The sequence below is a fragment of the Echiichthys vipera genome, assembly GCF_963691815.1.
Source record: "Echiichthys vipera genome assembly, chromosome: 3".
Taxonomy (NCBI): Eukaryota; Metazoa; Chordata; class Actinopteri; order Perciformes; family Trachinidae; genus Echiichthys; species Echiichthys vipera.
Genome location: NC_139828.1, coordinates 10,678,709 through 10,698,333, shown reverse-complemented (window position 1 = coordinate 10,698,333; position 19,625 = coordinate 10,678,709). Strand labels below are relative to the sequence as shown.

The following is a 19,625-nucleotide window of genomic DNA, read 5'->3' as shown; positions in this document are numbered from 1 at the left end:
TGGAAGACAGATAAAGTTTAATAAAAGAAATGAAGAGAAAAATATTAATATATAATTTACCTTTATCCTAGATTTTAGATTTTTTTTATAGATAAGATTTTATTACTATTATTTGTAAATTGAGCGGAGGAAGAAATATCTAATAAACACTAAAATCCCCCCTGGCACACAGTTTAAATTAATATTAAATTGTGTTTTGGATTATGGGTGAAATGAACTCTGTTTACAAGAACATAATGCCACCAGACTGCAGTAGTGCTCTTGTGCCAGCAGGTGGCACAGTGTCTGGTGCTCTGAGTGAATCTGCTCTGACTGCATGGCTTTAGGCAGCATGACCACAGGAAAATAGACTGACTTCGCACTCCCCAGTACCCTGCCAGCATGACTCCGCTCCATTACTCAGCCAGCCACACGCACACACACAATGTACACACAAAGATGGCATACACACACACACACACACACTAAGAGCTTCATCGTTTTTATTTTTAATAGAAAAAAAGTATTTAAAATAATACAACAGGAAGGATCCAGTAAAGTTGACAACAACAAAAATGTGATCAGGTTTGTGTCGACACGGAAACCACGCATCCTTGCAGTGCCCAGTTTTTTCAGCTTCTTTTCTGGCAGAGTGTGATTATGAGTGAGTGTGTGTGTGTGTGTGTGTGTGTGTGTGTGTGTGTGTGTGTGTGTGTGTGTGTGTGTGTGTGTGTGTGTGTGTGTGTGTGTGTGTGTGTGTGTGTGTGTGTGTGTGTGTGTGTGTGTGTGTGTTAGTGTGTGTGTTAGTGTGTGTGTGTGAGCAAGAGAGAGAACACTGAATCAAAGCAGAAATGAAGCTTTACAGAATACCTCCGATTGATGCACGACAGTCTGCTGGTGAAACGAAATGGATACAATAATGTGTGTGTGTGTGTGTGTGTGTGTGTCTGTGTGTGTGGATCTGCAGTATAGTGGTGCATGAAGGAGGATGCATTGCGTTGAGACACAGAAGCTCTGAATTAACACAGCTTCAGTGTGCCTGCTGTGGTAAGGACGACGATAATGGAATTGATGCTGATGATGATGATGATGATGATGAAGAAGATGGACTACGAAGGAAGCCAAGAGTAAAACAAACAGAAGAAAAGAATGTCAGAAAAGGGGAAAAATAAAAGAACGAGTGGCCGCTGAACACAATTATAAAAACAAAACAAATATAAAGGTCCTTGACTTCAGAAGGCAGGAGGGGTTTAGAGTTTCTAATTCACCGGCTCGCTCCCTACGATCTCTTATTAAAATATCACACATTTTTCACTCTTTCTTCCCTCACCCGCGCTCACCCATTCTTTCAGTCCCCCATGGCCCTGGCTGGCCTGGCGGTAAGTAGGCAGGCCAAAAAAGTTCAGTTTGGATCCTGGTGGTGTTACGTAACTCCTCTGCCTTCACCGCCTTTTCCTCCCAGGGATTCCTTTTGTTCTTCACTTGTGTGTCCCCTCAGTCCTCCGCACACACACCCACCAAAGACATTTGTCCTTACTGGGACTCCGTATTTGGGAGTTCCTTTGTCCAAAAGCAGGGGTTAAATATTCAGGATTGGACCACAGAGGTATAGACGGACAGATACTGAGGGACAGATGGAGGAATGAGGAAATGACTCTGTTCGGCCCGACTGTGTCCTTTCCGTCACGTCCTCCTCCATCTCTCCCTCCTTTCATCTGTCTGTCCCTCCATCTGTCCGCTCAGGGGCCTGAAGGAGAGAGGCGCTGAGAGAGGAGGGCTGGAGTCTCTGAAGAAAATGTTCTTTATCCCCATTCTCTCTCTGTCTCTTTCTCGATTAAAATACTATCTTTGCCATACGTTAAAACACACACGCTCATTCCCTCACATACAGTGTCCCGTCACATCAACGTCCCCATTAGTAAAACACTGGTTCAACTCTCTCAGGCACGCTTAAGCACACACGTACGCATTTACACAAACACACATGCGCACACGCACTCACGCACACACACACACAGTGAGGCTCTCTGTGGGGGTGAATCTTGGGGGCCTCTGTGCTATGTCCCATCTTCATCTTCCTCTTCCTCTTCGTCCTCCTCTGAACAGTAGTCTCGCCCCTGCAGAGAAAGAGATTTGAGACGATATGAGATTTTTCTACTCTCATTGGCTGAAGTATTCTCAGTAATAACCTACTTTAAACGAACTGTCTGCATGCAGCAAACACCGACGCAGCTGTTACTATAGTCTCGTTTAAATAAACTGATGTCTATTTGTGGGTGCAGGCATAGAAAATACTGGATGAGTCAGTGACGTGCTGACAGGTGGGCAGTTATGTTGTTTCTTCCATCACGACGAAGAGCTCAACTCATCTACCTCCCGTTTCTCTCCAGAGCTGTCTAACAGCTCATCGAACTAAATGAGGCTTTAAAACACAGGCTGTCTCAGAAGAGCACTGCACATCAGTGGTGGATAGTAATAAAGTGCATTTCAAAAAAGTATGGAGGTACTTAACTGCTGCATTTCCATTTCAAACTACCTTTAATTCACTACTTTTCAAACTGAATATGTAATTCTCCAAAACATTTATCAGGTGGCTAACGCTTCCTTTTACTACCTGTTACTTTGCAAATTAGAGCTGAAAGGATTAGTCAGTTAATCGACCCGTCAATTGTCTTATAATTAATCTTCGCAAATGTGAGCAAGGCTATTTGTTGATGATGTTTATATATATATAGTCCCTTTATAAAGTCGCTATGGCGTGTAAGAAAACAGCTGCCTATTTACCCATCCAGCACACACAGTGTTACATTAGCATTCATTTGAAGTTGGTCTCTACAAATTCCTGAGGGAAATATCAGGAGTACTACGCTGATGAGCTGTGAGAGTGAACCAACGCGGTGAAGTAACGGGCCAGAAAACCAAGACAATGATCTTAAGACGCTATAAAGGCTGAAGAGTCGGGCAATAATTCTCTGTGGCTTCATTACTAAGGGCAACCTACTTCACATTATACATAATAATTCAATCCACCGTTAAAACTAAATAAATACTGAATAGAGATGATTTAAGTATATTTTCCTGATAATATGGGACTTTTACCTGTAACTGAGTATTTTCACATTCTTTAGTTAGTGAACCTGAATTCTTCTCTGAAGTAAAACAGACTTGTTTCCATTCATAGTTGAAAATAATATGCATCACACTGAAGCTGAATCCAGCCATTATTCACCGTCATTTCACTGTGCAACCTCATCTACGATCACAAACAACTGGTGTGATTCAAGTGGCAGACTAACTGTACTAAGTGCTCGTCACTGCAGCGACGGCCTGTTCCTTCCCCTCACACAGGTGGAGTCGAGTGTTGCTCGTAAGCAGAGACAATGTATGCTGTTGCACAGCCTGTCTCTTTAAATGTCAAGACCCAGCTGTTTCTTTAAACTCTCAGAGCCCGTGCACCCCCACCCCCCCTGCACCAACCAAAAACACCCCCCCTCCCCTCCCCTCACCTTCTCAATCTTCTCATCCAGCATCCTGAAAAATTCCTGCTGGCTCTCTGACGTGTGAATACTGACGGAGAAAGAGAGAGAGGAGAAAATGGAAAGGCGAGAGGGAGGGGGGGGGGAGGAAGTCGGAGGTCGGAGATGAGGAGGAGAAGGGAGGCAACACATACATCATGAGAATTTTCCATTACACCCCCCACACAGCACAAACACACACAGACGCACACTCCTCTCTGCAGTATGAGAAAGGCTGTTGAGGAATTTAAATAATTATTTTATAAAGTATTAACCCAGTCTCTCACCCACGGGCTAAATACTGTGCAGCCACCAACAACCAATATGTTTATGTATACACGCACAGAGTCTGGGGTTGTGCAAGAGGCAGCATTATAAAAACCAGACACAAAATATCACTTACTTCATACATCATAATATTAACATCCCGAGTTAGAGTCACGTCTTAATGGGCGCTGGAAACAACGGTTTATCAAAAAAGGGTTGATTCAGTCAAATTACAACACATTATGATTACGACAAATGTCTCAGCTTTCATTGGAACTACATTTCTGTGGATGTAACACTCCCAATGAAAACTGTCCGCAGTGAGCTGGCAGAACAATCTCACATTAGGTCTATTTGTAGCAGTTCTGGGGCTTTCCGTTGTGTCACACGATCATCTTCAGCAGATTAAGTGTAACATTGTTTCGAGAAAGGCGTGTTGTTGTTCAAATGTTGACTGCTAGATGTTTGAACAAAACTGTACGGCTAAAGCTAGAAATATGTGAGAAGATACGTTTTTTTCTCTGTCATTTGGGTGAACTAACCTTTTAACAATGTTTGTGATCACGTGTTCAAGTTATCAGAGCTGTCCAGACATAGATCATATTTTTTATTTCACTACGCAGACTGCTGCTGACCACTTACTTAGACTTGATGTTTGCTGAAGACATCTCTTTCTGCTGTTTGCCCCTGTACTGCACGTTGCTCTTCTCCTGAAAAGGCACATGTACACCATTAGTTTTGATTATCAACTGATAAAACAGCCAAACAGCTCATATCAGCAAACCACTGAAAACGCACGTCACACATCAAACCCGCATTATTAAATAATGTATGAACTCTGATGAAGGCTGTTCACCTCACATGACATCGCCTCCATGTTTTTAGAAGCTTTGTGTACAGTTTCTTTCTACAGTGATGAACCAAAAATATTGTGACCTGCATTTTTCACCACCCAATTTGTGTGTGCATGCATGTGTGTGTGTGTGTGTGTGTGTGTGTGTGTGTGTGTGTGTGTGTGTGTGTGTGTGTGTGTGTGTGTGTGTGTGTGTGTGTGTGTGTGTGTGTGTGTGTGTGTGTGTGTGTGTGTGTGTGTGTGTGTGTGTGTGTGTGTGTGTGTGTGTGTGTGTGTGTGTGTGTGTTCCTCTCTCACCTACAGTCAAGTGGTAAGAAACATGACTGGTCTGACCACATGGAGCTGCTGTACAGGAGGTTACCTGGCTGCGTAAAGATGTGGTTTGGGTAATAACAAACCATACCGCCCATTTTGAAACAAGACAACCAGCCACTTCAGTGTGTTTCAAGCTCATTATGTTTAACAGTCTTGGGTCAAGCTGTGTGATTATTGTATCAGGAGATTATAAGAAAACACTCCAGTGATAATTAAAACGTCACCTCATTATCTTTTTTCAATAATTTTTATGTACAGCTAATGGGCTAAAATATCTCCTGACACCTTCCTGCGTGTGGACGTCATCAGAGTAAAATCTTGTGCTGCTGTGGCTTCATGTTTCAGAGGATGAGAGTGTCTTCTCCTTGTTACTATGGCCGGGCTTTTACCCCGACATAGGTCATTTAATATCTAAATAACGATATACATATGTCACAGTACAGCCTGTTTTCTGGAGGTCATTTAATATCAACATGAAATGTGCACATGGTAAAGTCTAGCTTGTGCGAATGAAGTACATGACAAATTAAAAGTACTGAGTATTTTGTCATTTTGTTAAGCAATTTAATGCAAAATGAACATAACATGCAAGGATCAAAATATTCCAAATGACGTTAATATTGCCATAAGGTAGTTTGGATTCTGGTGTTTGGACACTGTGATAGAAACTTTATAGAAAAATATATACGACAGACAGTTTTAGATTGTTTTGACTGTCGTTATATATGGAAGAAGGACTTTATCTCAATATATCATGATATTTGCTCACAATGAATTATCGCCCAGCCCTACATGCTACTGTGATAAGGCCAGTCTCTGAGCTGGCTGTGTGACTGCTTCTGTTTTCAAGATTTATAGCTGCATTGGTTATTGTTTCACCGCTTGCCAGGTCGCCAGTCAGGCTGACCTGATTTGCTGAAGGAGCAGAGAGACTCTCACTTCATACTACTACTCTTTTCAGTCATTTAGTGTGTTTATAAGGGTGTAAACAAGTACAATCGTTATAGATTGGAGCTCATGTGTGCAACAGTGATTGGATTGTCGGGTTTAGTAATCTAATAAAACAAAAGAAAAACACTTCTCTCTAACATTTCTTTCAGCTGTTTAAGAAGACCACAGGTTTTGCAGGAAGGGAGTCAAACCAACCAAGCAATCAGCCTCCACATTCCACACACGCCAGCATGCTGTCTCTACCTGCGTGAGGCACCTCTGTGTGTTTTTGCAAGAGACAATAAGTGTGTATGTGCAGGCTGTTGAGGCTGACGTGAGCTGCCTTCGGACACAAACATGAGCCTGTTCGCTTGAGCTGATAAACTGCCAGGAAAAGGTCTGAGTCTGTGTTTGGATGACAGGCTGTCAGTGGATGGGTGTGTGTGTGTGTGTGTGTGTGTGTGTGTGTGTGTGTGTGTGTGTGTGTGTGTGTGTGTGTGTGTGTCTCACCAGGTTCTCCTGGTTGCGTGCATTCACCCGGTTTTCATCCCCTCTCATGTACTTCACCTCCTCCACTCCCTTCATCTTGTATTCGTCTGAGGAGAGAGTGGGTCAGAGCGACAGACAGAGGCATGATTAAGGGGGGAAACAAACAACAACATGTATCTATCAGGCGTGTCCCGGAGAAGAAACACTGACCGGATTCCTTTCACTCACCCTGGTCAATATGATCTGAAAGGTTAAAATGATTGAACTGTGTCCTACCGACTCCACTGGACTCTCACTGAATTATGTCAACATTAATGACTGCACCATTGATTTTAGATATAATTTGCTCAGGGTAATCTGATAACTAGAACCTGATACAGTGTATTTGAGAGTGGACAGGACAGCTGAGAGGACACTAGTCCTCTCCTTTCCATTTTAGCTACAGCAGCTCATCTGAGAGAAGCATAAACAGCAACAGCGAGAGGGAATTCACGTGCATGTGTACTAAGAGTGGGGACAGAAGAGACAAGAGAGAGAGAAAAACAAGGAACAGATAAGAAGGAGAAACTCTGGAGGGGATTAAAGATCAGTCAAGCAGCTTCTAGGCTTCATAGACAGATTAGACAGTTAAGACTGTTAAGGCGAGCTCAGTGGCGAGGATAGTAAAACACTTCCTCAGAACTGCATGGGACCGCCACCACGCCCCGCAATGTGCATCCTAAATTACTGCAATAAACCTCAACGTTTTAAATTACTGGCATTATGCATTGCTTAATTCAAGGTAATTCATATTGCAGTTTTCAATGTTTGAATCCCATATAATTTAAATAAATGCAACCACCTAAAGTTCAACAAATCAAGAAGTCCAGGATCTCCAACTGGTGATACGGTTATAATCAGGATGAATAAATCTGAAGTGGTCAACCCCGAGAAATTATGTATCTCATATGTATAATTATGCATGCCATGATGCATTAAAAAATACATAGTTAACATTTACAGTTATTAAAATTATTGTGAATTCTGATTGTGGGACAGATTTAAGATCATATTGTCCAGCCCAAGTAGAAATACATGTGTATAGAAGTATTTTAATAAAAATGAATCATTCCCGTATTCATTTTGAGACATGGTAGTATGATGAGGAGCCTGTGGTGACCTCAAACATTGTAATTTGCAGTGTGCCACCGGGCTGCAGTTGGAGGGACATTTGCTGTGCTGTCTTTAAGGTTTCAACTAACAGTGCTGTCCAATGCGTGTTGTGTTGTATCGCTCTCAGGCAAAAGTACCATACATTCCTTTATTTCCAGCGTCCTATGTGATTTGTCAACTGAATATATTTTGATCCATTTGAAGATGGAAGAGGAAAATGTGATGTGAATTATCATAGTTTCATTTTTTTATTGACCAAATGATTAATTGACTGAATCATTAACGTAAATGACAGTTGTTTTCTACTAATTGATTAATGAACTACCGCCGTGCTGGAAATCACGCCCTTGTTCAGGGTTGGTAAACATCATCAGTTCATGTGGTGCAGACTTTGGTAAATAGGGAGTGATTTTGAACAAATCCTTATTGTTTCAGAAGTTACTGCATTAAGTTAAACAAAGCGTGCCGCGAACTGAAAAAAACAATATTACGATAAACCTGACAGTAATATAAGATGATGTGACGTCTAAAGCTCCACATGCAGCACCTTTACCAAAGACCAAACCCCACCTAACCTTGAACAGAACAATACAAGCACTATGGCATTTCTGCTGACTACCTGGTTGTTCGCCATTTTACTGATAAAGCAGCCAAGACTCTGATAGACACACACACCTACCTCTCGGCCTTATCTGTTGCACACTTTGTATTTTGCCCTCCTACAAGCAGCAGTCTGTCTGTCTGTCTGTGCCACATTCAACCCTCCCTCTACTCTGTTGCTCACAATCCACCTACCACCTGGATCACCTGTGTGTGTGTTTGCTTCTGTGTGTTTCTACATCTGACATGTGCGTCACTGTAGAGCCAAACGCGGCCTGCGTCTGTCAGATAAACGCTGCTGATGTGAAATAATTTCAAAGAGAGAGAGAGAGAGAAAGAGAGATGAAGGTAAGCTGGCAGATTTAATAGGAAGAGACGAGGAGATGAGAAGAAAAAAAAACAAATCCAGACTTTTCTTCTGTTCCGTTTGTCTCAGGAATGTAAACGAGTCGGAGCAAAGCGGCTCCTGTCTGAACATGCCGACGCTGACAAACAGTTTCATAACACTACACAGGCTCGACGCACTAAGATCTGCTCTGTAAACACGCAGCGCATACGGTGCCGCAGAGGCAAACAGAATTAAGAGCCATTTCCTCTGCTCTCTTGCATATAACAGGGGCAGGCCACATCAATTTTAAGCTATATAATCCGTATCTTAAGGTGGATACTGATGAAAAGGAAAGGGGTAAAATTAGCTGCTGCCGTGGGATACATAAATGAATCTAAATGGACATTTTCAAGCAGAAAAATGTCATTTTATAATTTGGGTGACGGGTTAAACTGGCTGAACGTTCTGCTCCTGTTACAGGACAGTCACTGAGCTTAATGTGACGGGTATAGATAGATCAAAGTGGCCCAGCTTACACCAATCAAGACTCATCACATCACAGACTTTGCTTCAGTTTAGATAGGAGCAAAAACTGGTCATGCTGTGCGAGTTGTATGTATGTGTGTGTGTGTGTGCGGCAGTCTTTGTCACAGGAAACGACAAGGGTGTTTCGTCACGCCGATGCCGGGCTCGCTTTGAGAGAGAGAGAGAGAGAGAGAGAAAGGAGGGGAACTGTCAGAGAGGGCAAGATGAAAGGGAAGAACTATTTTGAGAAGCTGTGATTTTATGATGTGGACATCTTTCTCTTCTCTGATTAGAGACCGGAGCTCTGCGCTGACCTTAAGGTACAAACAGCCACTGCCTGTGCATGGGGACGAGGGTGTGTGTGTGTGTGTGTGTGTGTGTGTGTGTGTGTGTGTGTGTGTGTGTGTGTGTGTGTGTGTGTGTGTGTGTGTGTGTGTGTGTGTGTGTGTGTGTGTGTGTGTGTGTGTGTGTGTGTGTTTGTGTGTCTGTGTGTTCAGTTCTATTTCAGATAACGCTGTGTCTTTGAATCAGCACGTTTGTCATTTTATGCAAGTATGGCGTTTGTAACGGTGTGACTCATTTAAATTGCCATCTTCGTGTGCATGTGTGTATTTTTGTGTGTATGTCTGCCTGTCCTGTGGCTATGTCACCCTGTCCTTCCTGCTGTGTGTCCTCCCTCTGGGCCACTCTGGCTCCGGGCCATTACCGGCCTCGCCATGACATTTACACCTGAACACGAAGCCTCATCTCTAACACACACACACACACACACACACCTACCTATCAAGAAGGATGTCAGTTTAGAAAGAAATACAGACATACTGTGCAAGATATTTTCAAGAGAAATAAATATAATTTTTGCTTTTGCTTTTTTTACAGCTGGGGATACAATGGTGAAGAAAAGGAACAGGCAAAGAAAAATATTTCAAAATGTCTTTTTCTGGTCAGTGATGCCTTTTAAATTGCTTGTGATAGTACAACTTCAGTCAACAACTGACTAATTTAAAAACATGATACACAATTAAATAATCAGATTAAAGTTCCCACATCAGGCTCATTTTTCGGTTTATACTTATATTTTGGGTTTCTACCAAATGTATGTTTACGTGTTCTGTGTACAATGATCAAAAACATATTATTTTCTCATACTGTCTGTCTGAATATACCTGTATTCACTCTCCGTAACACTCGATGCGGTTTCTACCTTTATATAGTGCAGTTGTGACGTCACAACTGTACAGAAGTCCTGACGGTTCCTTTAAAGACAGTTTCTGAATACGGGCCTGTGTGCCTTTCTCTGTGGATTGAGCATTTTGAAACTTTCACAGTATTTCTACAGCACCTTGGCCTGCTTTCTAAAAAAAAAAAAGACATGGAAATCTTACTTTTTACAATATGGGACCTTTCAATAAGAATCTGGTTCCTTTTGGCTATTTACACATCTTTCAGATTCCCTTTCTAGACCCACAGTATTAAAATGATACATTATACTGTATGAACACACTTGGCAGCATTGGCAGCAGCAGTTCCTCATTAACTTAACGTTGCTGAAATCAGTGAATTACAGAACTGTTTCTCTCAAACATCGAAGACGGAGGGATATTCAGTAGATATTATGAAGACTGATGTCTGTGCTGTGATAATGATGAGGCCATGGAACGAGGATGTTAGCATGGATTGGCTAGCTTTGGATTGAATGTGCGGACTCAACATGGCGGTACAGAGTCAGGCCTTCAGGGAGAACAAATCACAAAACAAAACTCACAATAATTGTAGTGCGAATAGTCAGACAAACAGTTGACTATGTGAACAATTCCTATGAGGACGTTACACAAAAGTAGATAAACTTGATATGCTGCTGGCTTTACAACCACATGCACAGCTTCTAGTCAAGTGAAGGAATCCAAAATATACACATACGCACACTGTAGCTGTGTGCACCCTTGTGTATGTTTTATTAGTCCTCTCATTTGTCTAAATCTAGTGCATGTTTGTTCTCAATCTGACAAACAGTATCTGGTTATATATCTAACCTTTATTCAACTGGGGTTAATTCACTGAGCATGAATGTTCTTTTCCAGGAACGCCCTGCTCAACAATCACACCTGGAAGCTTCCCAGTACAACCAGCGTTAATCACTAAGCAGCTCCACTGGATCAGCCTTGTTAAAGGGCACTTCAGCAGTGATAATGAGGGATGTGCAAGCGGTGCTCTCTCACTTCACGCTGTCATATCTACCCTGACTGCCCGGGGATTGAACTGGTGACATTCAGGTCACCAGCGTGCTTTTCCATTTCTGTGCACTGCCCATAGACTGTATAAGAAATGGATTTAGCCTCTCAGTCGCGGCCCGTTCTCTCAACTTGATCCAATCATACTCACCTATGGGCATTGACATCTTGTCAGACTCCTCCTCATTTCCTCTTACCAAAAAAGGGCATTGATGTGACATGGAGATACGCCCATCTGGCTGAGGTGGAGTGAGGGCCAGCGGCTAGCCGTCACTCAAGAGGCTGCGCCCCTAATTAATCATAAACTTTAACCTCCAACAATAATTCACCCCCCTTAGTGTTGTCATGGAAATATGACCTAAACCTACAGACTAGAATGTTTTTTTGGTACCAGGCCTTAAACAGGTTTAATTATGCTGTGAAAACGTCCTGTTTAACATGAGGGTCAATGAGAAACTGCTCTATTATGAAACCTGCCCCTAGTGGACACTCAGTGAACTGTGGTTTTTGGCTCTTCTGTATTGGAAAATCCGGAAATCGCTGTGGTGAGAACTTGGTACTGCAAGAAATGCTTTCGCTCACACATTATCTATGAAAAATGCGCATTCAAGGATGTGCCTGTGCTCTTTTTTTATTTAGTGCTGTGTTTGTGATAATTCTCACTTAGCAGCCTGATAAAAAAAAGCCATAAAACAAATCTGCCTTGAGAGTTCCTGTTTCATTCCCAGGAAGTAAAACACACCATTGATCCTTTCCGGGCCTAAAAATCACTGAAAAAAAATCAGTAATCTGAACAAATAAACCTGCTTTCTCTTCATGCTATTTTCTATGCATCTGACACAAACATTTCGGAGGGACAGTAGCATCGGGAGGACAGTACATTAAACCCCTCAGCTGCATCTCCGCCTCAAAAACAACAAAAACTCTTAAAGAAACAGTGAAATCTGCACGCCACCCTGTTTTGTATACATGTTAGGGGGCCACATAATTGATAACGTGATAATTGCAGACATCAATAGCATGATGTTGTGGAGAGTGTTGCTATTTTCCCTCGTCGTCCTTCACTGTTTGTGTAATGGAGCTCAGCCTTTTTCCGGTTATTGTGTGAGAGAGGGGTGGGGGGTGGGCGGGGTCGGGGTTAGTGGCCGGAGTCTGACAGAGCGGGCAGTCAGAATATCTGGGACACACACACACGCACGCAGGCACGCACGCACACACACACACACACAAACACACACACAGCTGACTGGCAGACAATCTGTGGGAGGCGGATCAGTCTGAGTAAGAAGAGGGCTCACTGACTCACTAAATACACTGATATGCACTTAGCAAACATATATGAACGCAAACATATATGAACGCACACACACGGAGAGTCTACAGGGGGTAGATTTATAAGCGTAGGCGGGCTGAGTGACGAGAGCCGAACGATCTTTTCCGCCTCGACCATGAGAAGTACACCGGATGCAGTGAAGCCGTCCGACTGGGGTTGGAGAGGGCAGCGAGTTAAGTGGGAAAGAATGACTACACAGTGTGCAAGAGGAGACAGAAAATGAAGAAGAAACAGAGATAAGAGAGGATGAAGATGAGATGGAGAAAAAGGGGCATGAAGAAAGGGTGTTATTGGGGGGGTTGTGGCCTGGGATAATCCATGCTATCCAGGTCACTTGTGCCTTCCACCTCCACATGCACACACACACACACACACACACAAACGCACGCACACACACAAGCAGACAAGTGTAAACAGTAGTCTGGCCCAGACACTGCCACAGCCACTCTAGATCCCCCTTTAACCAACTTACTGTAAGACGTGGGGATAGGATGGGAGGAAGGGGGAGGACAGAGGAGGAGAGGTGAAAGGACAAAAGGTTCTGACCTAATGTTGTGCCAGAGGAGAGAGGAAAAGAACTGGGGAGAAGAAACACTGGGGGATGAAGGCAGGAAGAGAGGGAGGAGGGAGTGGGTTTGCAGAGACCCAAAATAGAGAGACAGAGAGAAAGAGGAAGGGAAGGACGAGGCCTTGAGCAGGGGAAGGGAAGAGGCGATTTGACCGAGACGGGAGAAGTTGAAGAGAGGGAGAAAGAAAAAAAAAAGAAGAGCAGAAGCAGCAGCGTCAACACACGTCATTCTCCCTTTCCTCTCTCTCTCTCAAGGAAAAAACGCTTCACTCCTCACATCTCTCCCTGTCATCTCCTGCCTCGTTCTACTGCTCCTTAAAAGACGAGGATGGAAACAAGACGTGAGGGTAGAGAGATTGCAGGTGGGGGGGGTGAGGGGAACGTGTTAAAGGGGTAATAAAAGGGGACGAGCAAGAGCAGCAAGTCAAAGAGAGGTCACAGGAAGAGGGTGAGAGGCTGTAGAAAAGGGAGGGAGAAGGGTCAGAGGGAGAAGTGGATGACAGAGAGAGAGAGAGGAGACCTCCTGTGGATCGTCATCTGCCACGTCCTTCCGCCCCCGTGCAGTTATACCAGAGTGTTGCGCCTAATTCTTAATCGCCGTTAATCCCTCTACCAGCCATCATCGCTCTCTCTGTCTCTGGCTTTCACTTTCATTTCTGTCCCTCACAGCCTACACGCTATTATTAGAACCGCAACGGACAATTACAGTCATTACAGATTAATCAGTTGATTCGTTTTTAAATGAATCAATTCTAAAAAATGACATAATGTTTGGCAGGAGCCTTTGTCCAAAGTGACTTATATATTTTTTGACCTACATGGGGAGCAACAAGGGGGATTCAGTGTCTTGCTCAAGGACACTTTGACACATGGGGCAGCATGAGCCAGGGATTGAACCAGCAAGCCTACTCGAATAAAATAACCATCACAACTAACAGTAATTTAACATTTTGTAAGACCAAAAGCGAAACAAATCCTAAAATATTCCATTTAAAATGACGTGAAAGAGAGAATGAGCAGCGAAGAAGGATGAACCTGACAATGTTGATTATGTAAATGATTGATCGGTTATGAAAATGATTGTGAATTAATTGTCTCTCCATTTAATCTAGAGAATAATCCAGTGGTTCTCCGCCTTTTTACGGCGAAGTGCAAGTATTTTGCTTAGGTCTGATCAGTGAGAAGTGATGCTCCTATGTTTTCTGTTTAAAACAATTCTTACCTTCCTGGCATTTTTACACTTTTCTTTTGTAAATTTTAAAATGCTCCAAATAAGTATATTATTCGGTTTGAATAAACTGATTTGCCGAGCTTCCTGCCTGTCATCCGTCGCAGCGTCCTTTCCAGGTGCCTACCGCTGTCACTGCTTGCGAGTCGCACACCTCTCTGCAGAGCAAGTGGTCTGTAAGAGATAGCACAGAACGGCGAAGAACTGATGCGTCAAGATGCAAGACGCGAGTTTGCTTTCCAGCGATGGCTGAGGCTAATGCAGCTTCATCTGGAGCTAAAAAGAGATGAGATGCTCACTGAGTTTCTGCTGGACAGGTACTTTTAGTTTGCTTAATCCTTACATGTGATAGTATGCATTCAAGATGCTATCAGTTACTATAGTTCTGTAAGTGCTGTGCGACATGCCAGAAAGGTTAGAATAGTTTTAACTCAGGTAGTCTTTAAAGGCCTGAAGAGGTGAAACTATCCAGTGAAAATTTGGTAAAAAATATTTTGCTTTTTCTTAAGATAGATCCGAAGCGTTGCCTTCCTCACATTAACTTGCATTCCTGTGGCCCTTCTCTGCACCTAAGTTGGAATCGATTTATCGTTCATCACTGATGGAAAATCTTAAAGGGGGAGGGGGGCTCTTCATTCTCGACTCTCCTCCGACCCAATCAGTTTCTCTCTCTCTCCAGTTCCAAAGACTAAAACTTCAAGGATACACCTGAGCGAGCACACGGTTAACACTGTCAGTCTCGCCAACTGCTTACTTCCTCTCCATTACACAAACTGTCAACACGAATGACTCCAATAAAACTGCGGTGTTGACAGTTATTGTCTGAAATGGAGAACTTAACACTCTGCCAGAGGACTATGAGCTATAATGAAGAGAATATATTGTGAGGGCAGGCGGGGGTAACGGGTCTATGCTGAGCAATTAACTCAATGAAATGGATCTGTGTGTGTGTGTGTGTGTGTGTGTGTGTGTGTGTGTGTGTGTGTGTGTGTGTGTGTGTGTGTGTGTGTGTGTGTGTGTGTGTACTGACCAGTGAAGAGGTCTCCGTTGCTGTAGGCCTTGCCGCGTCCCTCCTCATCGTTGGGCACGGCCGACACCTGCTTGGCCGAGGTGCAGCCCATGGCCTCACACTCTGAAACCTCTCCTCATCGCACTCTCACCTGGTCGAGGACAGAGACAAACACATCAAAGCATGAACAACGCTGCCGTTTTGTTTTTAAAATGTGCTGCATAGATATGACTTCACCGTACTGTTTGTTCAGCTATGCACCTGTCACTCATGCTTAATAACCAGCCTCTTCTTCTGCTTTATTCCAAAACAAACTGGGCTGATCAAGGAAAAATGCTTCACACAGTGTTTTCTCACAGCATTACAACAGTTTTCTGAGATTCCTTCAAAGAGGACACCCAGATCTGAAAATATATTCAATGCTGTATTTGTGAACAGTACCAACACTTAGGAGCAGGTTGTTTAAGCTACACACGCATTTAGCTATGCCCTATGTATGACCTTGAGACAGGAAACCTTAAACACATTTCCTTCCACTTCACAGAAGTGTCTATTTCACACCAGTTGTTCAGACCACACATGTAGGTTGAGCCATTATACATGAGCAGTGTTTCATTTAGGGCTAACATAACCACGGACAACTATATGTGGATAAGCCCAGTGGGTCAATAAACAAGATTACCTGCTGGTTTTCAAAGCAGGGCTGCAAATAAATTATTTTTGATGATATTTATATTAGAGTAATAACATATTTCATTATATGAGGCCATTGGTATTTTTATGAGTAATAAATAAATAAAATTTCAGAACATAACAACTCCCATTCCCATCACAAGACGCCAGAGCGACAACACAACTGTTTCAATCTTTCTGGAAACACAGTTTAAGGGGATTCAATTGCATTAATGTATGTATATATACAAATTTACACACACACATTTTTACATATACCTGTATATTTATAATAACAGAAGTTAATCCTCATTTTTTTTGGTGTTAATTACTTAAAGCACTATTTGATTTTTTTAAACTGTTGACACAATATTGACCTATTATCACCAAATAAAGTCAACAGTTGACTTTTTACACATCCAGCAGACACAGAGCAACAACAGCACTAGGGCTGCAACTAATGATTATTTTCATTGTTGATTATTTTCTGAATTAAGCGGCTGTTTGGTTTATAAATTTTCAGAAAAAGGTTGAAAAAGAAATGTCATCTGTGTTTCCCAAAGCCCAAGATGACCAAAAGTCAAAAGATACTTGGTTCACTGTCTCAGAGGAGGAAAGAAACCAGAAGACATTCTGCTAGAATAAAAATACATTTAAGAAGCGGGAATCATGACTTTCATTTCTTAATCTATTAGTTAGTAACAAATTGATTCATCTTTGCATTTCTAATTAGTATTCAGTTTGTTTATTTGCAACTCCAATATTCACTCTCATTGCAGCTCTGGTGTGATCTCCACCAACTCCTGAGGGAAATGTCTGGTGGCATCTTTAGCTGCTGAATGCAACCTGCAGCTACTTTGTCTGTCTGCTGTTGGGTGCTGGGCAGGTAGTGTACAGCGGGTACATCAGAGAGTGTTTGGCTTAAAAAGATGAGGTTGGAGATGAGGGTGCTGATAACGACCGAAACAGAAAAGTTGTGAGCCAGAAAACAAAAACAATGAGCTAACAGATGCTAAAATTCAGATAGCTCGTATATAGCTGAGATGAACTGCAGAGTGGGGGGATGACTCTGAGCCCAATGCCAGCAGCCGCTGCTCATTTGATCCATTGTTATATGAAAGACGTATAGAAATACAAATAAAAGACTGAAACTGTTACTGACTTTGCCAGTCGACTAATAATCTCAACATTACTTTAAAAGTTTGGCCTGTTGAAGTGTCCTCAAACCAAACAGCTCTCTTTTCATCACAAGAGGTGAGAATAAAGTAGATTAAAAACTTCATTTCTATTGAGAAAAGAGGAAACAAAGCCATCCCACTCAGCAGGACAGCTGACACGAAGCTGCGAACATCACTGTCAGTCAATCACACGCACACTGCGAGACACATTACGCTATAGATAGTCTCCATGTCACTCACACATGCCATATGCTGTCATTGACAGAGCCCATCTGCGCACACACAGAGAGAGAGAGAGAGAGAGAGAGAGAGAGAGAGAGAGAGAGAGAGAGAGAGAGAGAGAGAGAGAGAGAGAGAGAGAGAGAGAGAGAGAGAGAGAGATTGAGCTAATATTGTGAACCACAGTCATGCCAATAAGGCTTGTTGAAATTGAAATTGAGAGAGAGAGAGAGAGGCAGCCAATAATTATCCATCACCAAAACAAAATATGCAGCACCGGTGCATAAGTGAGAGGAGGACGAAAGCTGAGGGGGCAGAAAAGACAAAGACAGGGAGGAAGTAGGACGCTTGAGACGACGGGGGGACAGCGCTAAAGGAAAAGATGGAAAATAGGTGGGTGAGAAGGCGGCCAGAGCTTCAAAAGAGCGCCGCCTGCCCCGCCTCCGTCCTTCAGTGATCCTCGGAGTGTTTGAAGTTGACAGGAGGTCAGTGTTTACTCCTCCTGTATTTACGCCGTGGCCGACCAGCATCCATCTCTCTGGACATGACACAAAGCGCCAGGTGTAGAGGGTGCAGGGAGTGGTCACTGGGAGTTAACTGGATGGATGGCTGTGACCATGCCGTGTGTTGTTGTTGTCATTCCTAATCAGTAATAATAAAATGGCATTCACAAAGTTATTGCTTTGTTTGAGATTTGGGAACCTGGTGACATGGCTAAAAGATGCCACTTATTTAGTTGATTATACTGAGATTATTAAAGAATAATGAGGGATCATTACTTAAAAATCCACATGCACTCACCTTTTTATGGTTTTCCTAAAGTTGTTCAGACAATAACCTGTATACTGTTGTTTGTTTACATCCTGTCTGACTGAACATTTCTTTCCCTGTCAGACCGGTTCTCACATGAGTCGCAACAGCATGAGATTTCACAGTAATGATGTGAAAATCCAAAATTCACAGTGTAAGAGTGCAGCAGGCTCTGTCTTGTACTCCAGCAGATAACTTTTGTAAAATGCACTCATGATCTATTGCAGGCTCAGAGCCCAAAGGGACAAATGACTCTGCAGTAGTCACAGGTATTTATCGGCTCCAGCTCTGAGGGGCGGTGCTGGAAACATGACCACCTGGTGGACATGCTACTGCTAATAATGCTAATGATGCTAAAGATGCTTTGACAGGTGCCTCTGTTGCACACTACTCTTTGTCTTCTCAGCTAAGACTTCTGTCCATCTCCTGCATGCAGCACATGAGTCAACAGCGACTTTGAAAGACAAACTGAATAAGTAACAGAAAACAAAGAATCCAATGTAACATTGTCCCTTTCCCACCTGTTTTGCGGCCCGTTTGTGATGTCAAACCTGACTCGCCTGGGAAAAAATAACAGAAAAGAATAATAATCTTTCACACACTTTTGCACAAAAACCTATGTGTGTGTATGTACCATAAGCACCTTTGGAAAAAGGGACTATCAACACGTCATTCTAGTGAGGCAGTGGAGCTACGTGAATAAAAAGGTATCATCAATTCTACAATGTAGTTTAGGATTTAGTTATGCGAGGTGCGTACAAATTTTGTGTTTGAATTTGAAACACACACACACACACACACACACACACACACACACACACACACACACACACACACACACACACACACACACACACACACACACACACACACACACACACACACACACACACACACACACACACACACACACACACACACACACACACACACACACACACACACACACACACACACACACACACACACACACACACACACACACACACACACACACACACACACACACACACACACACACACACACACACACACACGTTTCGGGATGTGCATGACTGTGTGTGGCGTCACCTGTGGCCCGAGCATGTCCTGGTCTAGAGAGCAGCTTATCAGGCTGTTCCAGGCAGCCTGGGACACCTCTCTTACTACGACTACTACCACTCTGGAACAACTCAATTATGGCTCTTGCACGCACGCAGGCACACACGCACACAGACAACAGGGAGGTCTTAACACGTTCCGACACGTTCTCGCAAATAGACACTAGCAGCAAACTTTCAATAATAATCTCATCTGGCATAATCCGTCTCTTGACAGAGTCGCTTCTGCACCGAGGTGGACAAGGTGTGTACCCGGGAGTGCTGCCGCAGGGGCGCTCGTTCCTTGTTAGAGCATCACAGCACAGTGAAGCAGGGAAGCAGAAT

General features: G+C 43.1%; 1 protein-coding gene across 1 annotated transcript in view; it reads right to left on the bottom strand.

Annotated features, from left to right (window-relative positions):
• Positions 1–465: 465 nt before the first annotated feature.
• LOC310945151 (uncharacterized protein C1orf21 homolog) overlaps positions 466–19,625 on the bottom strand; it is a 28,408-nt gene continuing 9,248 nt past the window's right edge. Inside the window, exons 2-6 of the mRNA XM_083911164.1 lie at positions 15,344–15,473; positions 6,370–6,455; positions 4,404–4,471; positions 3,486–3,546; positions 466–2,096 (exon numbers count right to left, since the gene is read on the bottom strand). Of these exons, the coding sequence (XP_083767290.1) occupies positions 2,037–2,096; positions 3,486–3,546; positions 4,404–4,471; positions 6,370–6,455; positions 15,344–15,434 (366 nt within the window). The 5' untranslated portion in view covers positions 15,435–15,473 and the 3' untranslated portion in view covers positions 466–2,036. The remainder of the gene's footprint in view (positions 2,097–3,485; positions 3,547–4,403; positions 4,472–6,369; positions 6,456–15,343; positions 15,474–19,625) is intronic.